The sequence below is a fragment of the Loa loa genome (genome assembly GCF_000183805.2).
Source record: "Loa loa unplaced genomic scaffold supercont3.14, whole genome shotgun sequence".
NCBI lineage: Eukaryota > Metazoa > Nematoda > Chromadorea > Rhabditida > Onchocercidae > Loa > Loa loa.
In genome coordinates, this window is record NW_018108194.1 from 367,450 (window position 1) to 385,196 (window position 17,747).

At 35.2% G+C, this 17,747-nt stretch overlaps 2 protein-coding genes across 2 annotated transcripts in view; both read right to left on the reverse strand.

Annotated features, from left to right (window-relative positions):
* LOAG_16712 (associated with TFs and helicase family protein) overlaps nucleotides 1–5,377 on the reverse strand; it is a gene marked incomplete at its 5' end in the record, with an annotated part of 14,859 nt that extends 9,482 nt beyond the window's left edge. Inside the window, 5 exons of the mRNA XM_020449362.1 lie at nucleotides 405–552; nucleotides 660–3,419; nucleotides 3,695–3,877; nucleotides 4,225–5,010; nucleotides 5,162–5,377. Coding sequence (XP_020307132.1) covers nucleotides 405–552; nucleotides 660–3,419; nucleotides 3,695–3,877; nucleotides 4,225–5,010; nucleotides 5,162–5,377 — 4,093 coding nt within the window. The remainder of the gene's footprint in view (nucleotides 1–404; nucleotides 553–659; nucleotides 3,420–3,694; nucleotides 3,878–4,224; nucleotides 5,011–5,161) is intronic.
* Nucleotides 5,378–8,387: 3,010 nt separating this feature from the next.
* LOAG_02126 (hypothetical protein) lies at nucleotides 8,388–15,753 on the reverse strand. Its single transcript, XM_003137664.2, has 16 exons — nucleotides 15,604–15,753; nucleotides 14,995–15,043; nucleotides 14,633–14,782; nucleotides 14,199–14,278; nucleotides 13,756–13,925; nucleotides 13,393–13,626; nucleotides 13,004–13,026; nucleotides 12,825–12,947; nucleotides 12,272–12,398; nucleotides 12,065–12,190; nucleotides 11,369–11,466; nucleotides 10,780–10,980; nucleotides 10,326–10,529; nucleotides 9,545–9,781; nucleotides 8,876–9,042; nucleotides 8,388–8,561 (listed from the first exon to the last, which is right to left on the reverse strand). The coding sequence occupies exons 1-16, from the start codon at nucleotides 15,745–15,747 to the stop codon at nucleotides 8,466–8,468; spliced, it is 2,229 nt and encodes a 742-aa protein (XP_003137712.1). The 5' UTR covers nucleotides 15,748–15,753; the 3' UTR covers nucleotides 8,388–8,465.
* Nucleotides 15,754–17,747: the final 1,994 nt, after the last annotated feature.

Consider the following 17,747-nt stretch of genomic DNA (forward strand, 5'->3'; position numbering starts at 1 on the left):
TATATATATATATATATATATATATATATATATATAATTAGCCAATATCTTGGGATCGATTAACCCACATTTAACTGCTGTTCACATGGAATCCTTCTCTACTTGTCTTCAAGAACCTCACTTGAATATTTGCTACTACCACCAAGATCTGCACCAATGAAAGCTCCAACTGGGCCCATGTCCAAAGTCTTCAACGCTAACCATATATATATATATAAATATACGGATACGGTATTGGATAAAATTTAAACATATTAGTCAGTCCCTCGAAAAAGTTGAGTATACATAGCTTCCGCGGTCTCCATTCCACTTTCTCATGTTCCCCCTCCCCCCCCCCTCGAAAAAATTATCCCTGATATATATGAAACCTTGCTATACATGAAAGCATTTCCTCGAAAACGAACCACTTATAAGAAACGGATGATTGCAGCATTTTCGCAATTCCATCATTGCATTCATTAACGAGGGTACAGATGTTCCCTTACAGAGGTGTGAGAAATTTCTCTCCAGTATTGCCCTGTAGTATTTCTTTTGGGTATTCGACAGCTGTATCTATAAAAATGTATTATGACTAAAAAACAGATCCAAATAACAGGCTTCTTAATAAGGTAGAGATTATTTTTCCAACTCGAATATTTATCAAATGCATTAAAAATGACCTCAATGATGGTCTCCTCTTTTGGCTGTAAAGTCTTTTCAACATCCTCCTTGAGACGACGTAGCATCATTGGTTTGAGAATATCTTGTAATCGTTGTACCTGATCCTCAGTTTGACATTGACCAAACTGCTCAAGAAAAGCAGATGAACTATGGAACTGCTCTGGTTCCAGAAAATTCAGAAGTGAATATAGTTCTTCAATATTGTTTTGCAGTGGTGTTCCTGTTAGCAATACACGGTGTTCTACAGTTAATGAAAGTAGTCCACTGGTAAGCAACTTGCAATTTCGATTTTTTAATCGATGCGCTTCATCAATAATGCATACTTGATAACTAATCTGCTTCAGGATATCACAGTCACTAACAACCATTTCAAATGTGGTAATTAAGGCATCAAATTTGACAATGTTACGTTTACCTCCTTTTAATTCTTCTGGTCGATAGCAGAATTCAGTTTGTTGAATAATCTGCCGACTAGAAGCACTTCCATGATAAACAATAGTATTCATATCAGTCCACGTTTCGAATTCACGTTGCCAATTATGAATTGTGGACAAAGGGACAACAATCAAAAATGGACCATGAATTCCGTAATCATAAACTCGTTGCAAAAAACATATTGTTTGTACAGTCTTTCCTAAACCCATTTCATCAGCCAGAATGCAATTTTGTTTGTTATAGTAGCAATACAGAAGCCAATTTACGCCTTCGAACTGATACTCCCGAAGCCGGTTATTATCTTTGAAAGTTATATCTTCAGGGATTTTACACCAATCCGAAGCCGATGGATGTGGTTTTGGTTTTACTTTCAAAGGATCACAAGTATTTCGTCGTTTATACGCTTCAATTTTATCCTCTGGAATAATTTCTACTTTTTCCCATGTAACTTCTTCATAAGGTAAAGATTTCCACTTAACGAGAACAAAATCCTTCCCCTCTAATTCGTTCGCATCCAGCACCCGTTCAACAATAATAAAATCACTATTGAACCGCTCATCCTCATCTTGATCCGAACTGTGAGCTCGTTTTTGGTGAAAACGTTTTAATTTTGCTGCAGCTCGACGATCTCCAGCTTCCAAATCATATTGAGACTTCCACTGACAATGAATATAGGCCTTATTTTTGTATTTCACAAAATAAAGATCCGGTCCACTCTCGTTCTTTTTTACACCCATAATTTTTTCGATAATAAATTCGCTTTGCTCTTCCGGCTTTTTCTCTTTTTGGCTTTGGACATCTTCACCGATTTCTTCATCCATTTCATCCCATTTTGCCTGTAAATCATAGCTCTTTTTTTCAACATTTATTGAGCGACCAGATCGCCGCTTTTCTACGTACTCGAACGGAGCATCATCACGTTCCGCTGCCACACGTCGTCTTGTACGAGGTTGTTTCCGTATTCGTCGATTAGAATCAGGGATAAATTCCTCGTCATCTATTTCTACACTTATTTCTCCTTCTTCCTCAATTTTCCGTTTTTTACTCGGTCCTCGTTTTGGATGCCGCCCTCTTTTTCGTTTTGGCTTTTCAGAGGATGTCGCTTTATCGGCTTCATTTATTTCCAGTTTTTCCTCTTCTGCGGCACTTTCTTGAGCAATCGTTGTTGCTTCCGTGGAAATTTCTGTACGTTCCTCATCCTCATCGACCTTCGTTCGTTTGACGCCGTGAAATTCTGTTTTCTCATCTTGTATTTCAGAGCTTTTCCATTCACTGAATTCACATTTATCTACTTCCGCGTCTAATATTATTTCCTGCTTCTCACCAATTTCTGGTTCGCCTTCCTTTTTTGGCTCTTCATTCGACTTCTCCATTTCATGTGAGAGATCGTCTTTATTTTCTTCTTTAATTTCAATCTTTCCGACGTCTGACTGCTCCTCACGGTCGAGATCATTAGTAATCGGGTCATGAACATCAATTTCCAATCTCGAATTTTCGGATCCCTCATCAGTTTTGAATGTATTTTGCGTGATTTCTTCCGAATTTATAGCTACTTCCATGTTCAACTTGGCTCTTCCCATATCAGGCAATGCATTTGATGACGGGTGGGCCTCAGAATTTTCTGATGAAAGCAAACTACTAGTTGCCTGTGGATCTGTTATAGTTGAATTCATTATTTTCTCTCGTCGGATTTCTGTTGCGAACTCGTTAGTAACCGAATCATTATTTTCTTCTATCTTTTTCGCCACATTTTCGGTTACACAGTGATTGTCTGACAAGATAACTTCTTCGCTAGCTCTATTAGGAACCAAAACATCGCAAGCGGAAACAGCAGTAATGATAGTAGTGGACAATCCATCAGCAGTTCCCGATTCTTGTTCTAATTTAGCTTGAGTGTCGTTCGACTGCTGCTGTTGTGGTTCGAGTACTTCCTGATATTTTGGTTGATTTTGGCACTTCATTGTTACCAATGCTACATTAGGCTCTACAACAGGTTGAAATAAACTTCTTTGGTGTTGTTGCACATCATAAGCTGAAGATGTTATGGGATTTCCACTTGAAACCATAGGTGTCTGCGGCTCCATAAACGGCACTGAATTATTTACAGCGTTTGATATATGACTTGCAGCAACACTGATAGCACTCGGTACGGATGGATCCTCAATTGGAGTACGAGAACGTGATGGAATCGGTTCTGGCGGAACACAGTCTTTTGCAATGACATTTTCTGTAGGCGGCACATTTGCCGCTGGGGCTGAATTAGGCGGATACTGGTGGTAGACGCTAATCAGAGTACGACCTGGCAAGTCCGGTTTTATGTTAACCTAAAACGAAAGAAAACTTGAGTTTGAACTCTTACGGGAATTTCATCTAAACATTGAAGAAAAAATCAAATTCATCTGTTTAACAAAAAGCACATCTCAAATAGCAAACAGGATAATTCCAAGCACACCATTGTATTTGTGCTCAAAACAATTTACTTCCACTTATAATATTCCTAATTTCTTAACACTGAACAATGAACACACATCTCCTTTAATCGCTATGCAAAAGCAAATTTTGCTGAAATCCACTTCTTGCAATATGATGCCTATAATACCTGTACTTCGGAGCCTCTCTGCATCACGGAGACAGGCTGTTCGTTTCGCTGTGCACTTCCATGACATTCGTTCATGTAGCATTGCTGTAAATATTGCAAACGAAGTTGTAACTGTTCAATCTGTTGTGCTATTTGCATATTTCTATTTGGGATTTCATACATCGACTGTAGTTGTTGTTGAACCTGAAAAGAACACTGAACATTTAGGTTTGCAAAATACTAAGTTTTATTTGGTGCTATATGAAATGATACTACTTCCCACCCCACTTTTTCTTCCCATTGACTCTATTAACTTAAATAAGCTTCATTATAGAGACAAAATTTTTAGTCCCTAAGGAACGTAGCTAAGCGTGATGAAAGCACCGATTTAATATGCAAATCATACTTTTCATTAAGTGAAAATCGTCTTTATTAAAGAAATTTACTTCAAGTAATAGTTCCAATAACAAGAAATTTTGCTGGAAGAGTAAAGTCACCTATAAATATGTCTGATTCCCGAATACAAGCTGCCTGAAACATTGAACTATAACCTGCTGTATTTCAATCTGGATACTGGTAGATGGTGGATATTGCGGCTGCGATGTAAAGCGATGCTGCGAATTAACACTGTGCTGTTGCCAGTCACCGGATCCAGAGGGCACTTGCTGATGCACTGTCATAGCTTGTGAGTGCGATGATTGTTGCATTATATGATTTGGAGATGAATAGAAATTTTGGCCTTGTTCCGGATAATACTGCTGTGAAGGACCGAGCTGTGGACCCATGGATGGTGGATAACGCGGTACTTGCTCATACACTTGATGTGGTTGATAATACATAGGATTTCTGGCATCTTGTTGTATATGTTGTTGCGAATAATAGGTTTGTTGAGGCATCAGCTGATTCATGGATGGGCGTTGTTGCGCTGGATATATCTGATGTTGCGGTGGGTAACTGTTCGGAACACGAAACTGCTGTTGCTGAAACCATTGGTGCTGATGATGATATGGATCATGAACATTGGATGACAGACTTGGATGACGTATTGGTGGCATGTCATTTGATGCGTGATGCTTTCCGACCATCATCTGTTGCTGCATTTGTGGTCCTGGTCCTGTAGACCGTATATGAGACATCAAGGGATTTTGAGACATTGCCGCCATACTCTGCATTGGTGTCATGCTATTCATGTATTGTTGCCTAGGAGGCACCGATGACGGTGGAACCATTGTTTGTCCCACTAAGGCTTGCTGTTCAACATTAGCTGCATTTTTCCGACGTCTTTGAACTTTCGGTTTCTGCATAATTGGCTGCGGTATTTGCGCAGGCTGTATCACCTGGAAATACGTTGTGCTATAATATATTGAAGAGATTAACAATGATTAGGACAATGTAGAGAACACAGAAGTGTCTTATTTTGTTAGTAAATTTCAAGCACGTGAAAAGGAGGCATTTTTCCCTGCCTAACAGCACTTGAGTAAAAATTACCTGTTGCTGTTGCATGCCTTGAGGAGCCATTTGATTGGGTAATTGGCATGGATGCATTCCTGTAGCTTCATTACCATATTGGAGATGCTGTAGAGGTATTTGAGGTGGTGGTGGGCTATAAATACCGGGATCATTTTGCAAGACACTTTGTCCGCTATCGACCAGTGAATAGTCAAGCTGCGAAATCTGTGGTACATAATCGTCTCCTTCATCCATCGTTATATTCCATCCTGCAACAAGAGATGAAGGGGAAAAAAGGAACGAAAACGAATAAGAAACGTTCTCACGAATTGTCATATACATTTCAAAAAAAACTTTAAATTAAACTGTAATTGTTTCAGATGATGAAATTCATTAGATTTAATGTCTACAATAATGATGAGAAGGATGATATCGAAATACTAACGGTAAGTATTATCATACTAATTAATACAGAAAATTTACAAACAATATGCTCTACACTTGATGAAATATGAAACGTTGTAAATTAAAGTTGAATTTTCAGCAAAAGTCATTAAATTTCAATTTGAAACACTTTAGTTCCTATAGAGAAATATAACACGGTAATGTTGACATAGATGAAACTTCATTGTAAAGTAAATGTCACCATAATGAAGAGTAGAAGATACTCATGTGACCTATGGATTAAGTACAAGATAAGTGAGGGATTACATAAATGTTGGAAATCTTAATGCAGGAAGTTAAGCTAAAATGCGTCAAAGTGAACAGTATATCACGTAAATACGCATTGTAAGCATTTGAAAAGTAGATGATGAGGATGAAAGATTGAAATGATCTCAGAAGTAGGCCCTATCCCTTATGCTAGTGATGTCGATGGCTATTTGTCATTGTCCCAATACAACTCTCCCCTCCTCCCCTCCTCTCTCTCTCTCTCCGTCTCTCTCTTACACTTTTTTTCCCTCTTCTATTTCCTTTTTTCTCTTCTCTCGCTTCACGCAATGCATAAGAAAAAGAAAGCATTCATCCCTACGCTTCACTACACCACCCAAATGCGTTTGCACATTTGACAACGACAAACATACACCCACGCACACCCACAACACCCTCCCTCTTCGCTTCACGTATCTTCACGTACGCGTACTATACATACACAAGCGTATACATATATATATGTGATACGTAGACGTATTTTTAGATACACATCTTCAAACCATCCATCAATAACATTTGCTGTATCAGATGGATTTTTGTCATGACGTAAGGAGACACACGCTAACCTGAAATAATTGAACATTGGAAAAAAGTAAGGGTTTTTGTTCGTTATTTTTGACGTAAACACATTAAATAATTTCATAGAAGAAATTATACAGTTGTAAAGTATGACGTACGTGAACATTAACATTCATCGGAAATATTTTATTTGGAAATTGGAGGATTTTTGGACTACAGACATTCTAACTTTTGTGCCCAATAAAAACACCGTGGCTAAAGACGATGACGTCATGTAGCTTTTCCATATTTCTTGTGCTATGCAATTATTGCGAAAAAACTCTTGGTTCGGTATTCCAGATGTCATTAACTGCTGCCATAGTTAATCATAGCAGTATTGATTGGTCATTGAAGAACATGAACAGAAGACCACGACTTCGTATTTGATATGGTTATAATTCGCATTGACCCATCTTTTTTTTTCCAGATTTCTTAAGAAATTAATGTTGGATTTCATTACCATTTGTTGCATCGCGGACATGACTAAATTATAGAGAGTACCAGGAGATGGAAACTTCAAATACTGAGAAATGACCAACTCCTATTCATATATTTGTCATCATTCCATAAGGACTTCTCAGGGACACATTCCCCATCGTGTCACGTTATGTACAGATTGTATCACATGCTAACAGAGTATCCACTGGAACAGTTCCCTTTGACCTTTTCAGAAAATTGCATGTTTGAGAGTTTCTTGGGAATTAAGGGAATTTTCCATGTATCGACGATAATTACTTTTGCGCACGTGAGACATTAATCAAAATTAATAACACGCACGGCTGATTTGGAAGCCCATGTTGGAGTTTTACTAAAATAAATCTCAGAACATTCATTATCTCAAACAGAGATAGTATTCAGAAAGGCAACAACTTATTTAGCAGAAGACTTAGCTTCTCGGGTATCTTTCAAAGTTTAACTTTTGGCACAACCCAAAAGTACTCATGAATTTTCGACCCACTACATCGTCATTCTGTAGAAGAAAAATTCTTACCACATATGGTAGTTTTGTTTCATATCTCAGAATTTGTTAGAGAAAATTTAAAACAAAAAATGTTGAGGCATCGTAAACCATGAAAAGATAATATCACATGCTAGAAAAAAGAAGCAAGAGAAATAATAAGTTAGAAAAGTGAGTATGTGATATACTAATTAATTATTGTAGACTATAAATGGAAGACCATGACTGTACATGTGCTATAGTTATTATTCGCAGTGATTTCGACCTTTTTTTTCCTTCAAATCCACAAAAAAATCAGCGTTATATTATTATATGTTACATCGGAGAGGTCTCAGGACTTGATCGAATTGATATATTATATTGATTAGCGGAAAAAGTGAAAAAAAATTGACTTTTAATAGATATATCACATATGGCAGCGGTACTAGACATATATAATAACGATAATAGATGCCATATCTCGAAATCCTAAAAAAGTTCTAACAAAACACAGGAATTAGAGAATAAATCAAAGATCAAATGAAGAACAATGGAAAAGTGAAGGAAATTTCAAAATCAAAGTGAGAAGCTTGAAAAAACAGGGAAAAATGTAAAATGTACAGGTGGAAGAAGGAAGAACCAAAATGACATAAAGTGGACTTTTTATATTAGAGTCCACTGTTTATCACAAAGATCATCCATAAATAGTAAGATTAAGAGATTTTCAAAATTTATAAATATTTAAGCAAAAAAAATCTTTCGAAATGGAGAATTTCACAAAATCATTTCGATCGCTGATATTCTTCCGTTTTTCCTTGAAAAAGTTTACTATTTCCCCAGTAAGAGTAACACATTCGCATTTGTTCTTGTCTGAAGAATCTAAAGATCGCTGAAGGGATGATCATTCTAAGATCTACATCTGTGTTCTACTGTGTTTGTTTCAATCATTATTTACATCCCAGACACTAAACATAACAAGACATAATCGATTTTTTCCGCAAAGAAATCGTTGTATTGGTTGGTAGATGGGACAAATAGGAATTTAAGAACAATTCGTTGTGTTTGTTTCTCGTTGAATTCCTAGAAGAAGAACACGAAACAATTGTAGGCGATCTTCACTTTGGCTAAAACTAACAGTTAAAACCTATTTTTGTTTTTTTGTTGAGAACAAATATCATCCTCTGAATCGTCACTCGATGTCTCCGAATCATCTGTCCGCAAAGGCTTGAAGCCCTAAAAAAGCAAAAATTGCAAGAAAGAAGTTTTCTGCTTTCTGAACAGAAAAAGAACTCCAATACAATAATGATGCCATTCTTGGTAAGTAATCCGAAAATTTTATATCGACTTTTCAGTGTGAACAAATCTAATGCAGGCTCTAATAATTTATTCATGAAACGACGTATTTAATGAATTAGTATAAGGATAAGATCTTCCTTTATTAAAAATAAAACCTAAAACCACTTCCTATGAGGATAATTCCCCATATCCTTTCCTGGTATATCTATTTCGGGAAATAAATTTAGATTTACGACCATGTGAATACATACCGCGCGATCTAAAACAGAATACTGCCTTCCAGTGCGCACAAATTTCTTTCGTTTGTAGGCAAACAAGATCAATACTGGTAGAGCAATAATTACAACCAAAAGTATGATAGGGACCGAGAACTGTGAAGTTGAATTTATTGCAAAATCCGGCAATAAGATGCCATTTCCTGCAATATGCAATGAATTTTGGATTTAGCTGCAAATAAATCCGATTTCAAATGTTTCACTTTTACCTTCTTTTTGCAAAATCTAATCACTGCGTCCGGAAGTGACAAGGCCTATCATTATCAAAATAAAAGAAATATATTCTGGTAACTTTGAGGAAGCAAAAATACGCCATCATGAGTTTGACAACTGAAATTTAGCATTGAGAATTTACCCAACAAGTGGATTAAACAGAGTCATTTAATGTATTAGACGTACAATTTCTTCAATAAATGAATGCGCTATCAAGTTCTGAATTTAGTTCTGGTTATCTTGTAAAATACAATTGTTATTTACATGTTATCTCATACACGCTCCCATTGTGAGTCACCTGATTGTCACTCCTTTCCTTTCTTACCTCCAACCACTAACTTTCCGATAGCTTCACCCATTGTAATTAGTGAATGAAATGTTTACGTTAAAAATTGAAATTCTTCAATCTTTCGGAGATGAATAAAATCATACCAGTTTGATCCCAGTTGGGATTTATTGCAAACTGTAAAACTCGACCACCATCTTGACCCAGTTCCCCAACGTAGATGTATCGTCCATCCTTGGAAACCCGAATTGTGTGTGGTCTTTTAAATGGGTAATTTCTTGGTTCAAATGAATACTGTACTCGCGCAGCTTCCGCACGTGCACTGAATACACGTATGGGTAGACCGCTTTGCTGTTTACCAGGAATGAAGTATAGTACATTACCTGAAATTTGAAAACAAAGAAATGAGTGCAACACACTCCAAAAATTTCGATACAGAAATGCAAATTTCTGGGTAAAAACACAATAATGACAACTAGTGCTTTTGAAGAGCGACAAGTGTTAGTAACACATTATATAATTATGACATAAAGATCACTTATTACTAATTCCTGATTTAGAAAAGATCAAATTAATTTTCGAATAGAATTCAATTCCAGCAGAACTCAGAAACACTCAAACTGTGCGATCAATCTTGTTTCATGAAATATCTTATGAACTAATAAGCTCACTGAAAAAAGCTGATAGACATTTAAGGATTTTTAAACGATGATTTATGAAAGCATTATTAACACGTTCGAATCGACTGGAGAATTACTCTTGCATTCTCAAATGTGGAATTGTTCATTCCGATCCATTTATTTGTTTTTCGACTTTTTCTAATGCCATCATTCAATGTCTATTTTCTTTTGCTTCAAAGAAACATCGTTCCAGACCACAGAAGAAAAGCTTTCAGTGAGCTTATTGATAGCAGAAAGAAAGTGGTACTATGAATATCCGCTGAATAAATATTCTCAAATGCAGTAGTGTTTCCTGGATTGACAATCTGGCCCACTGCGTGCCCATCACTCCGAAATATTTGTATTCGAGCATTTTCACGATCACTAACATACAACAATGAACCATCATTATTTGCAACAATATCATGTGGCAGGGAAAGAGTGCCCAAAGGTAGGCTTCCCATACCATTCACTGAAAGTGGTATAAAAGCTCATTTGACATCTTATATCAATTTTTAAGATGCTAAAAAAATACTAATTTATTGAAAGGGAAAGATAGCCCTTCCCACTTTATTCCATATTAATTTTGTAATTAGCGGTAACCTGAAACATTGACCAAGTTTTGAAATATTTGAAGGAGAAAGTCTGCGTATTAAAATTATTGAACATACTTAAAGAAGTCCACTTCATCCGAAATTTTTAATTATCTACAAACAACCTACTATTGTTATAACTTGATTGTCCCCACTGAGTTAGGAATTGCCCATTTCGATCGAATTTCATGATTCGATTATTGCAGTAGCCGTCAGCGACAAAGATACTTCCATCCACAGTGACCGCAATGCCAGCTGGTTTACAAAAATGCTTCTGGTCGTCGCCAGGAACAAATTTTTCACCCAGTGCAAAAACCTGCGATAGCGAACCTAGAACTCATCCAAATAGTAAGACTTGATAATAATTTGAACAGCGATCCTTATATTGTTTGGATTTTCGACAGTTATGCGGTAAAATTAAACAACCCAGTTCACCTACCACAGCCATCCACTACTGCATCAGTTCTTGCATGATAAATTAAACAGTTTATGGTAGATATAGGCATACTGTCAGATTTCTCTACGCATTAATGAAATTGACCAGATAGGAACCGATGTAACTAAAAGTAAGATATCGATTTACATCAAGTTAGACCAGTGGTCACTCAATTAACTGGTATTTTGATTCTGAAGGAACGGTAGAAAAGTCAGAACTTGTTTTCCACGCCATCTCGTATTCCCCCTTGTTATGATTCAAAAAAGTAGATAACAACATAACCATGTGAAAGCGACCATTTGATGACTTGATGAGAGCCAACGTCAGTTGTGTAATATTCATTTTGCTGATCAATTGCCAAACCATGTGGCATGTAGAATCTGCAAAAAGCGATGAAATTCTGATCCTTTTTTTGTTTCTTAAAAAGACAGTCTGAGTTTATCCATAAGTTATGAAGAAACAGCCCAAAGAGCAATTCATAAGTAAACAATTTCCCTTCCCCCGTATATTTCTGTATTTTCCATGACGCTTTGGACTGCTTTGTAAATCGTGTCATCCTTTTCATATCTTCATCCGTTTTCTCTCCTTTCTTTGCCAAATTAACCTCCAAGACAGAAACATGATAGCATTCCGTAAATCACATAATTGCCTTCACGTCATATGATATTCAGACCATTACGTAAACTATACTGTCATGTGATTTTGACCATACCCATTCCTTTGCGCTCAGACATCTTTTTTGGGAAGCACAGGGACTTATCCTGCTTTATCCAACACTGTTCAATGGCGCAAAAAAAAGAAAAAAAACGCCCAATACTTTTTTCAGCCTTCATTCATTTACACAAAAGTGCATGTACATATAAACCCCAATCCTAATAGTATAACTCATCCGATTTGTCGTTATAACAAATATGAAACCAAAAAAGCAAGAAATCTGTTTTGTTTTTATCAAACACACCAACGGAAATAATAAATTACTTTCCACGGCCATATTTGACACGTAATGACAACGTTCCATTCGGCTTATTTGAAAATGATGTAACTAAAATCACATCTTCCATAATAGGTGTATTGTCTCGCAAATTGTTTCTCATATCAAATGACCTAAAAAGAAAGAAAGTTTCGGGGAACAGAATTATCTCCTCATATTAAAACGAAAGACTGCCAAAACAGAAGTCGCCATACATCGAGTTCCAGAAGCGGCTACCACGATGCAGTATAACCAAATTTCCAGATGAATCAAAACTAAGTGCAGAAACTTGTCCAAGTTTGATGCCATCAACAGATGTTGCTACTGCTCCATCAGTGATTCCTAAAGTACGAAACAGAGTTATTTTGAAAGTGAATATTACTAAGGACTGTGAATTTTGAAACAATTTCTTGGTTTCGGATCCCCTCGAAAATAACCATTCGCAATAAAAACAACTACGAATGATAGCAGTATGTACTCCAATAAAGATCAACCGACCCCCTATGCAATCCTAATAAGCTTAAAATTATGTATCTTGGATAAATTAAAAAGTGAAAATAAATTTTAAGGAAGAAAAAATGCAAGTGTTTTAAAATCAGCAGCTGGAACAACTTCTATTCTCGTCCTCATCCCTTCAAATTTTCTCATTTCGATCTAAACGTTAAGCTCGTTCATTTTTTTCTACTTTTCATCTTTCTTCCTCTCACTATCCTTTTTATGAAATGCATGAAAACTAAAGCTTGAAGAAAGCATTGCAGTAAAACTTACCAAACAATTTGGCTTGATGTGCTTTATGCTCCCAATCTGAATGTGGCTGAAGAGGGATTGTACCTTCAATTGGATATTCTTCACTCACAAGCTTCTGTCTTTCTTGCGCAACACAAAATGAGCCTTCAGGAAATGGATCAGGTGATGTAGCATCCCAATAAACATCATGTAAAAATTACACATTTCGTCTTGACCTGTACTCCTGAAAAACGAAGCAAGTAACTGTTCAGACTCCACATCACTAAAACACTAGCCTACTGTTTCTTGCAGGATACTTTTAACCTTTACAATACTTTCCTAAATTTAATTTTTTTGAGTCTTTTCAAGGAACTTTATTTATTGTCGTTAGAAAAAAAAAAAAAAAAACAATTCATAAGAGTAGCTTCAATATATCTTGGCAACGCTTATTTTGATATCTCGTATTGAGCCTCGCAATATTTTCCTATGACTCAGTGTGCTAAAGATTTACAAACGCAAAAATATGGCGCTAATGAGTTCTCTTAACCAAAAAAATTTAATGTATCAATAGATTTTAAGAATTTATTAAAATAAGAGAAATTGTTTTGACCCCATTTTTACAACAGATTTCTTCATTGATGAATCATAAACACAAGTAGCAGCCATTAAATCATTGTTTAAAATAGTCAAGTTTTCTTCAATCGGTTGAAATAACTGAGGCCATTGCGGATTCCGTTTACCGATCATTGTCCATTTGCCAGAATGTTTATAAAACGCTGAAACAACTCGTCCCATGCTATGCGTATGCGTACGGAATGCAAATGGATGAATTGGTGTATCACTGCTGAAACCGTTATTTTTCTTCACTTATTAAAACATTTGTCAAAATGACTACACAAAACAAACATCAAACTCGCTATCAACATATATGTATACATGAAAAATAATTTCCGAAAGCTGTGAAATTGCCAACCTGTACAAACAGCTTATATTCGTTTGGAAATGAGAAAATCCAGGCTCAATTGAAGTTCCAGAAGCAAAAAGTAATACAGCAGCTAAATGATGAGGCCTTTCATCAATCATATGCAAAGTGATACCGGAATAGTCCGCTATTTTGCCTACGAATGGATGCGCATAATGCACCTGTAATTTCGCCCAAATTTTAAATCGTCTATACAAATTCTAAATAGTCTATTAGATTTCTTATACATGCTACCTTTCAGCCATTATTTGAAAATTTTCCAGCATCGGCAGAAACAACTAGGTTAAGGAAGATAAAGTGAGTTAAAGATAACCAATAAAACACAAATAACCAAGAGATATAGGAAATGCCTTAAAAATTAAAGGGAATGACTGAAATTATAAAGAAGAATTTATTGAACTAATAAAAAAATGTATCAATAAATAATGATTTACTTGCATTATCAAATATTTTACAGAATCGAAATTATGTCCAACGCTGAATGCAACATCTTGCGGTAAATTAAAATCGGGTGCTGAAGAAAAATGCAATTTTTTGTTGTTTTCATCTGATCATATACTAATAAGCAATTACCATGTAATTGATATTATTTCCATGCAGAAGAGCAAGAATTATATCAAGGAGTAGAGGAATGGCGCTAATCGAAAATATGTATAATACTTCGTTTAGAAAACATTAAGTAAAAAACCTGCCCTCTAGGACGAGGCATTCAAAATATTAACAATGCAAATAGTTTTGATAAAGAATATTTACATCAAAAAACTAGTAACTACAATTCCAATTTTCGTACGGAATGATAACCTTAATCTATCCATGCTGAACTGTTTTTTAATATTTTCCTTCATTTTTTTATCGACAAATTACTTACCATTCCTTGCCCACGCATATAAAATATGTGAGTCGTAGCCTCGGCAAATACTAAATCCCTTCCAAAAAGGCTTTGGCCAAGCCGGATAAGTACAGCCATATAGCAGTATATGATGAACGCGGTCAGCATCTGCGAAAGGTTCAAAACGAACTAAAATTAGATATAAAATCAAATAGATATGAAATTAAAAAGTACTCATAAAAATTTCCAAAGAACCTTTGCAATTTCTAGAATAATTCTGATAAATTTTTATTAGAAGCTGGCAATGATCCTTTATTGGGAATTAAATGGAACTGTATATGCCAAGGGACATGATTCATACATTATCAATCAAAGTGTTAAAAATGATTGGAGAAACAAACCAATATATCCGGGTTCTATAGCCATAGATACAGCTATATAGTCATCATCCTGAAAGATCAAAAAATACATTTAAAACTAGCTGTCTATTCAATGTTTCATAAAGAAACGACATTAAACATGTATTTGCTAACAATTCCTATTAAAAAAGCTTCCTAATCCATCCCAAATAAGTCAATATTTCTATGATTTGAGGGACATTCTGATCATTTGGTTCAGAATCTTTCTATCAGATAGTACAAATCTACGCAGCAGACAAGCGACTACTGTTAAATAGTTAATCTGTTCCAGTTGTTTCAGTTAATCTGTCTCAATGAACTCATCATGAGTTTAAAATGGCTAAAAAGTAATTTCTTAGTTTCCAGAGATCTCCGAATATCCATTTCATCGTTCTCCGATAATATTTAAGTGTTTTCAACTTTGAAATACGATGAACTTCTCACTAAATTTCGCGAGAACAAAGAAAAATGAAGTTGATACAGTTCTTATCAAATACTTAACAATGAATGTTAAGATACTACACTACAACTAGTAACTGTATATACATCTTACATGTATTTAATCCTTATTTTTTTGTTCTTTACATTGGAAAGCACAACAAATGCACTTACAATTACTGGTTCGTAGCCGTTGACTTGTATTGTTACCTGCCTCACTTGCTGTGGATGACGTGATACAGATAAACCATTAATAGCAACAGGTAATAATACCGACAATAACACCAATACTGTATTCATCCGCTCCACCTCATTCATCTGAAATAAAGTGAAATACGATCTGAAAGATCTAAGTGTAGACAAGAATGACGTGAAGTACTAACACCATCAAACGTGAATGATCCAGGTTATCCTGCAAATTCATCACTGAAGATTATTTCTAAAGAAAAAGATCGACGGGAAGGATCAGTAAAGATTAAAGTAGGCCTAGCTCCTCTGATCTAAATTTTCTGAAGAGAATATTTTACGTAACAAGAAAAACGATATATTTCTACTATATGTCACAGCATTAGCCTTACTTTTATTGTATTATCATCGAGATCGCTATGATTTCTAAACCTACGAACAGAAATTTGGTACACATGATATATCCGTGCCAAAATAATAATAAATTCAAGGAATACCAAAAATCATATCTAATTCGGGAAACATTAAAAATGATACCAAATTCACAAAATACCAGGAATGGTAGAAAAGCCAGAGAATATCAGGACGGTCCAAAATCGTGAGAAAAAAAAACGATGCATTGTTCTGAGGACAACTGCGCATCACTCCTCTCTTATGATTTCAATACAGCAACATATTCCTCTATAGACGCTTAAAAATTCATTTTAACTTTTGATTTCGTTTCATTTTTACGTCAAGTTGAAGTGACATATCGATTGCGTCTAACATTCAAAACAGAAAAATTATACACAAAACTAAATGGACGGTTCAAATTTTTTCCACACGGTTAATAGACGAAAATGAACGCATTTTTTTTTAAGGAACGAGTGAAAACAATGATACAACAGTAAGTATTAAAGAGATAGAAAACAGGCATAATTAGTCCCTAATAACACTAAAATTTGAAGGAAATAGACGAAAAAAGAAAACTTTATTGGTTTGCTACAACATTTCAAAATGTCCCAGAAGATAGGCATTAGAGGAATGTAACATGAAAAATATATAATAATGACATGTGAAAAAAGAAAGAGTCAAACAAAAAGTTAATACCAAAATGACAGAAGTTATAAAAATTCAATACAAGTATATCATATGAATATATAGCTTAACAAAGCTAAGCATCCATCGACTTCTGATGGCATTTGCTTGATACATCTACTCCATCATCTCTATTGTTACATCGATGGTACTAAAAATTAGGCCAAATTTGAAATGACAAAAGAGCGGAAAAATAAAATGTAAAATCAATCATTAGATTGATTCAGCAATGATTAATGGACAATAATTAATTAGTAACAGAAGATTCAAAGTGAAAGATTTCATGTTATAGCATAAGTTTTAGCAGCAAGAACCATCACTTGTAATAAAATCAAAATAACAGTGAACTCAAACTGACCTCGTCTCGATTAATGTAATTTATTTCATTAATAATCGGGAAAAATTCTCGTACTCTTACCAATGATCGATGATACAAATAAATACCTTATGCAATTTTCCTCTCCTTACCTTTTGTGGAAGACAATCGAGAGACAGCCAAATGAATGCATATCAAATTTGGCATGTCCTTAAAAACCTGTTTTGCAATGGCATCTGAAGAACTTGCTTCGCCTAAAGAAGTAAACGGATCTTGGTAGAAATAGTTTTCATAACTGCAAAAATAAATTCAACTCAAGATAAGAGGAAAGATTCTCAAAAGGATATGATCACAGTGCAGTAATCTGTCATAATAATTCACTAAGCAGTAATGAAAGTAATAATATATAAAGGAAGTGGAAAACGTAAATTCCGAATTACTACTCCCAAGGTATGTCCACTACGTGGATCAAGAATGAATTTTAAAAGAAATTAAAATCCCAGCAAAAAGTGGAAAAAAATTTGTACCAGTAAGGAACAATATCAATCCATTGAATTCTTAGGGTAAGATCAATTATTTCCGTTAAGTTTTATGATCAATCATAGTAATAATTCAGGACTTAAAATACAAAAGGATTTAAAGGATGAAATTAAAATTAGCTAATAAAATTGGAAGTATATAAAATCTGCTAAACAAAACGGCAGCCAACACAACGAAATTTCAGTTAGATTTTTTTTTT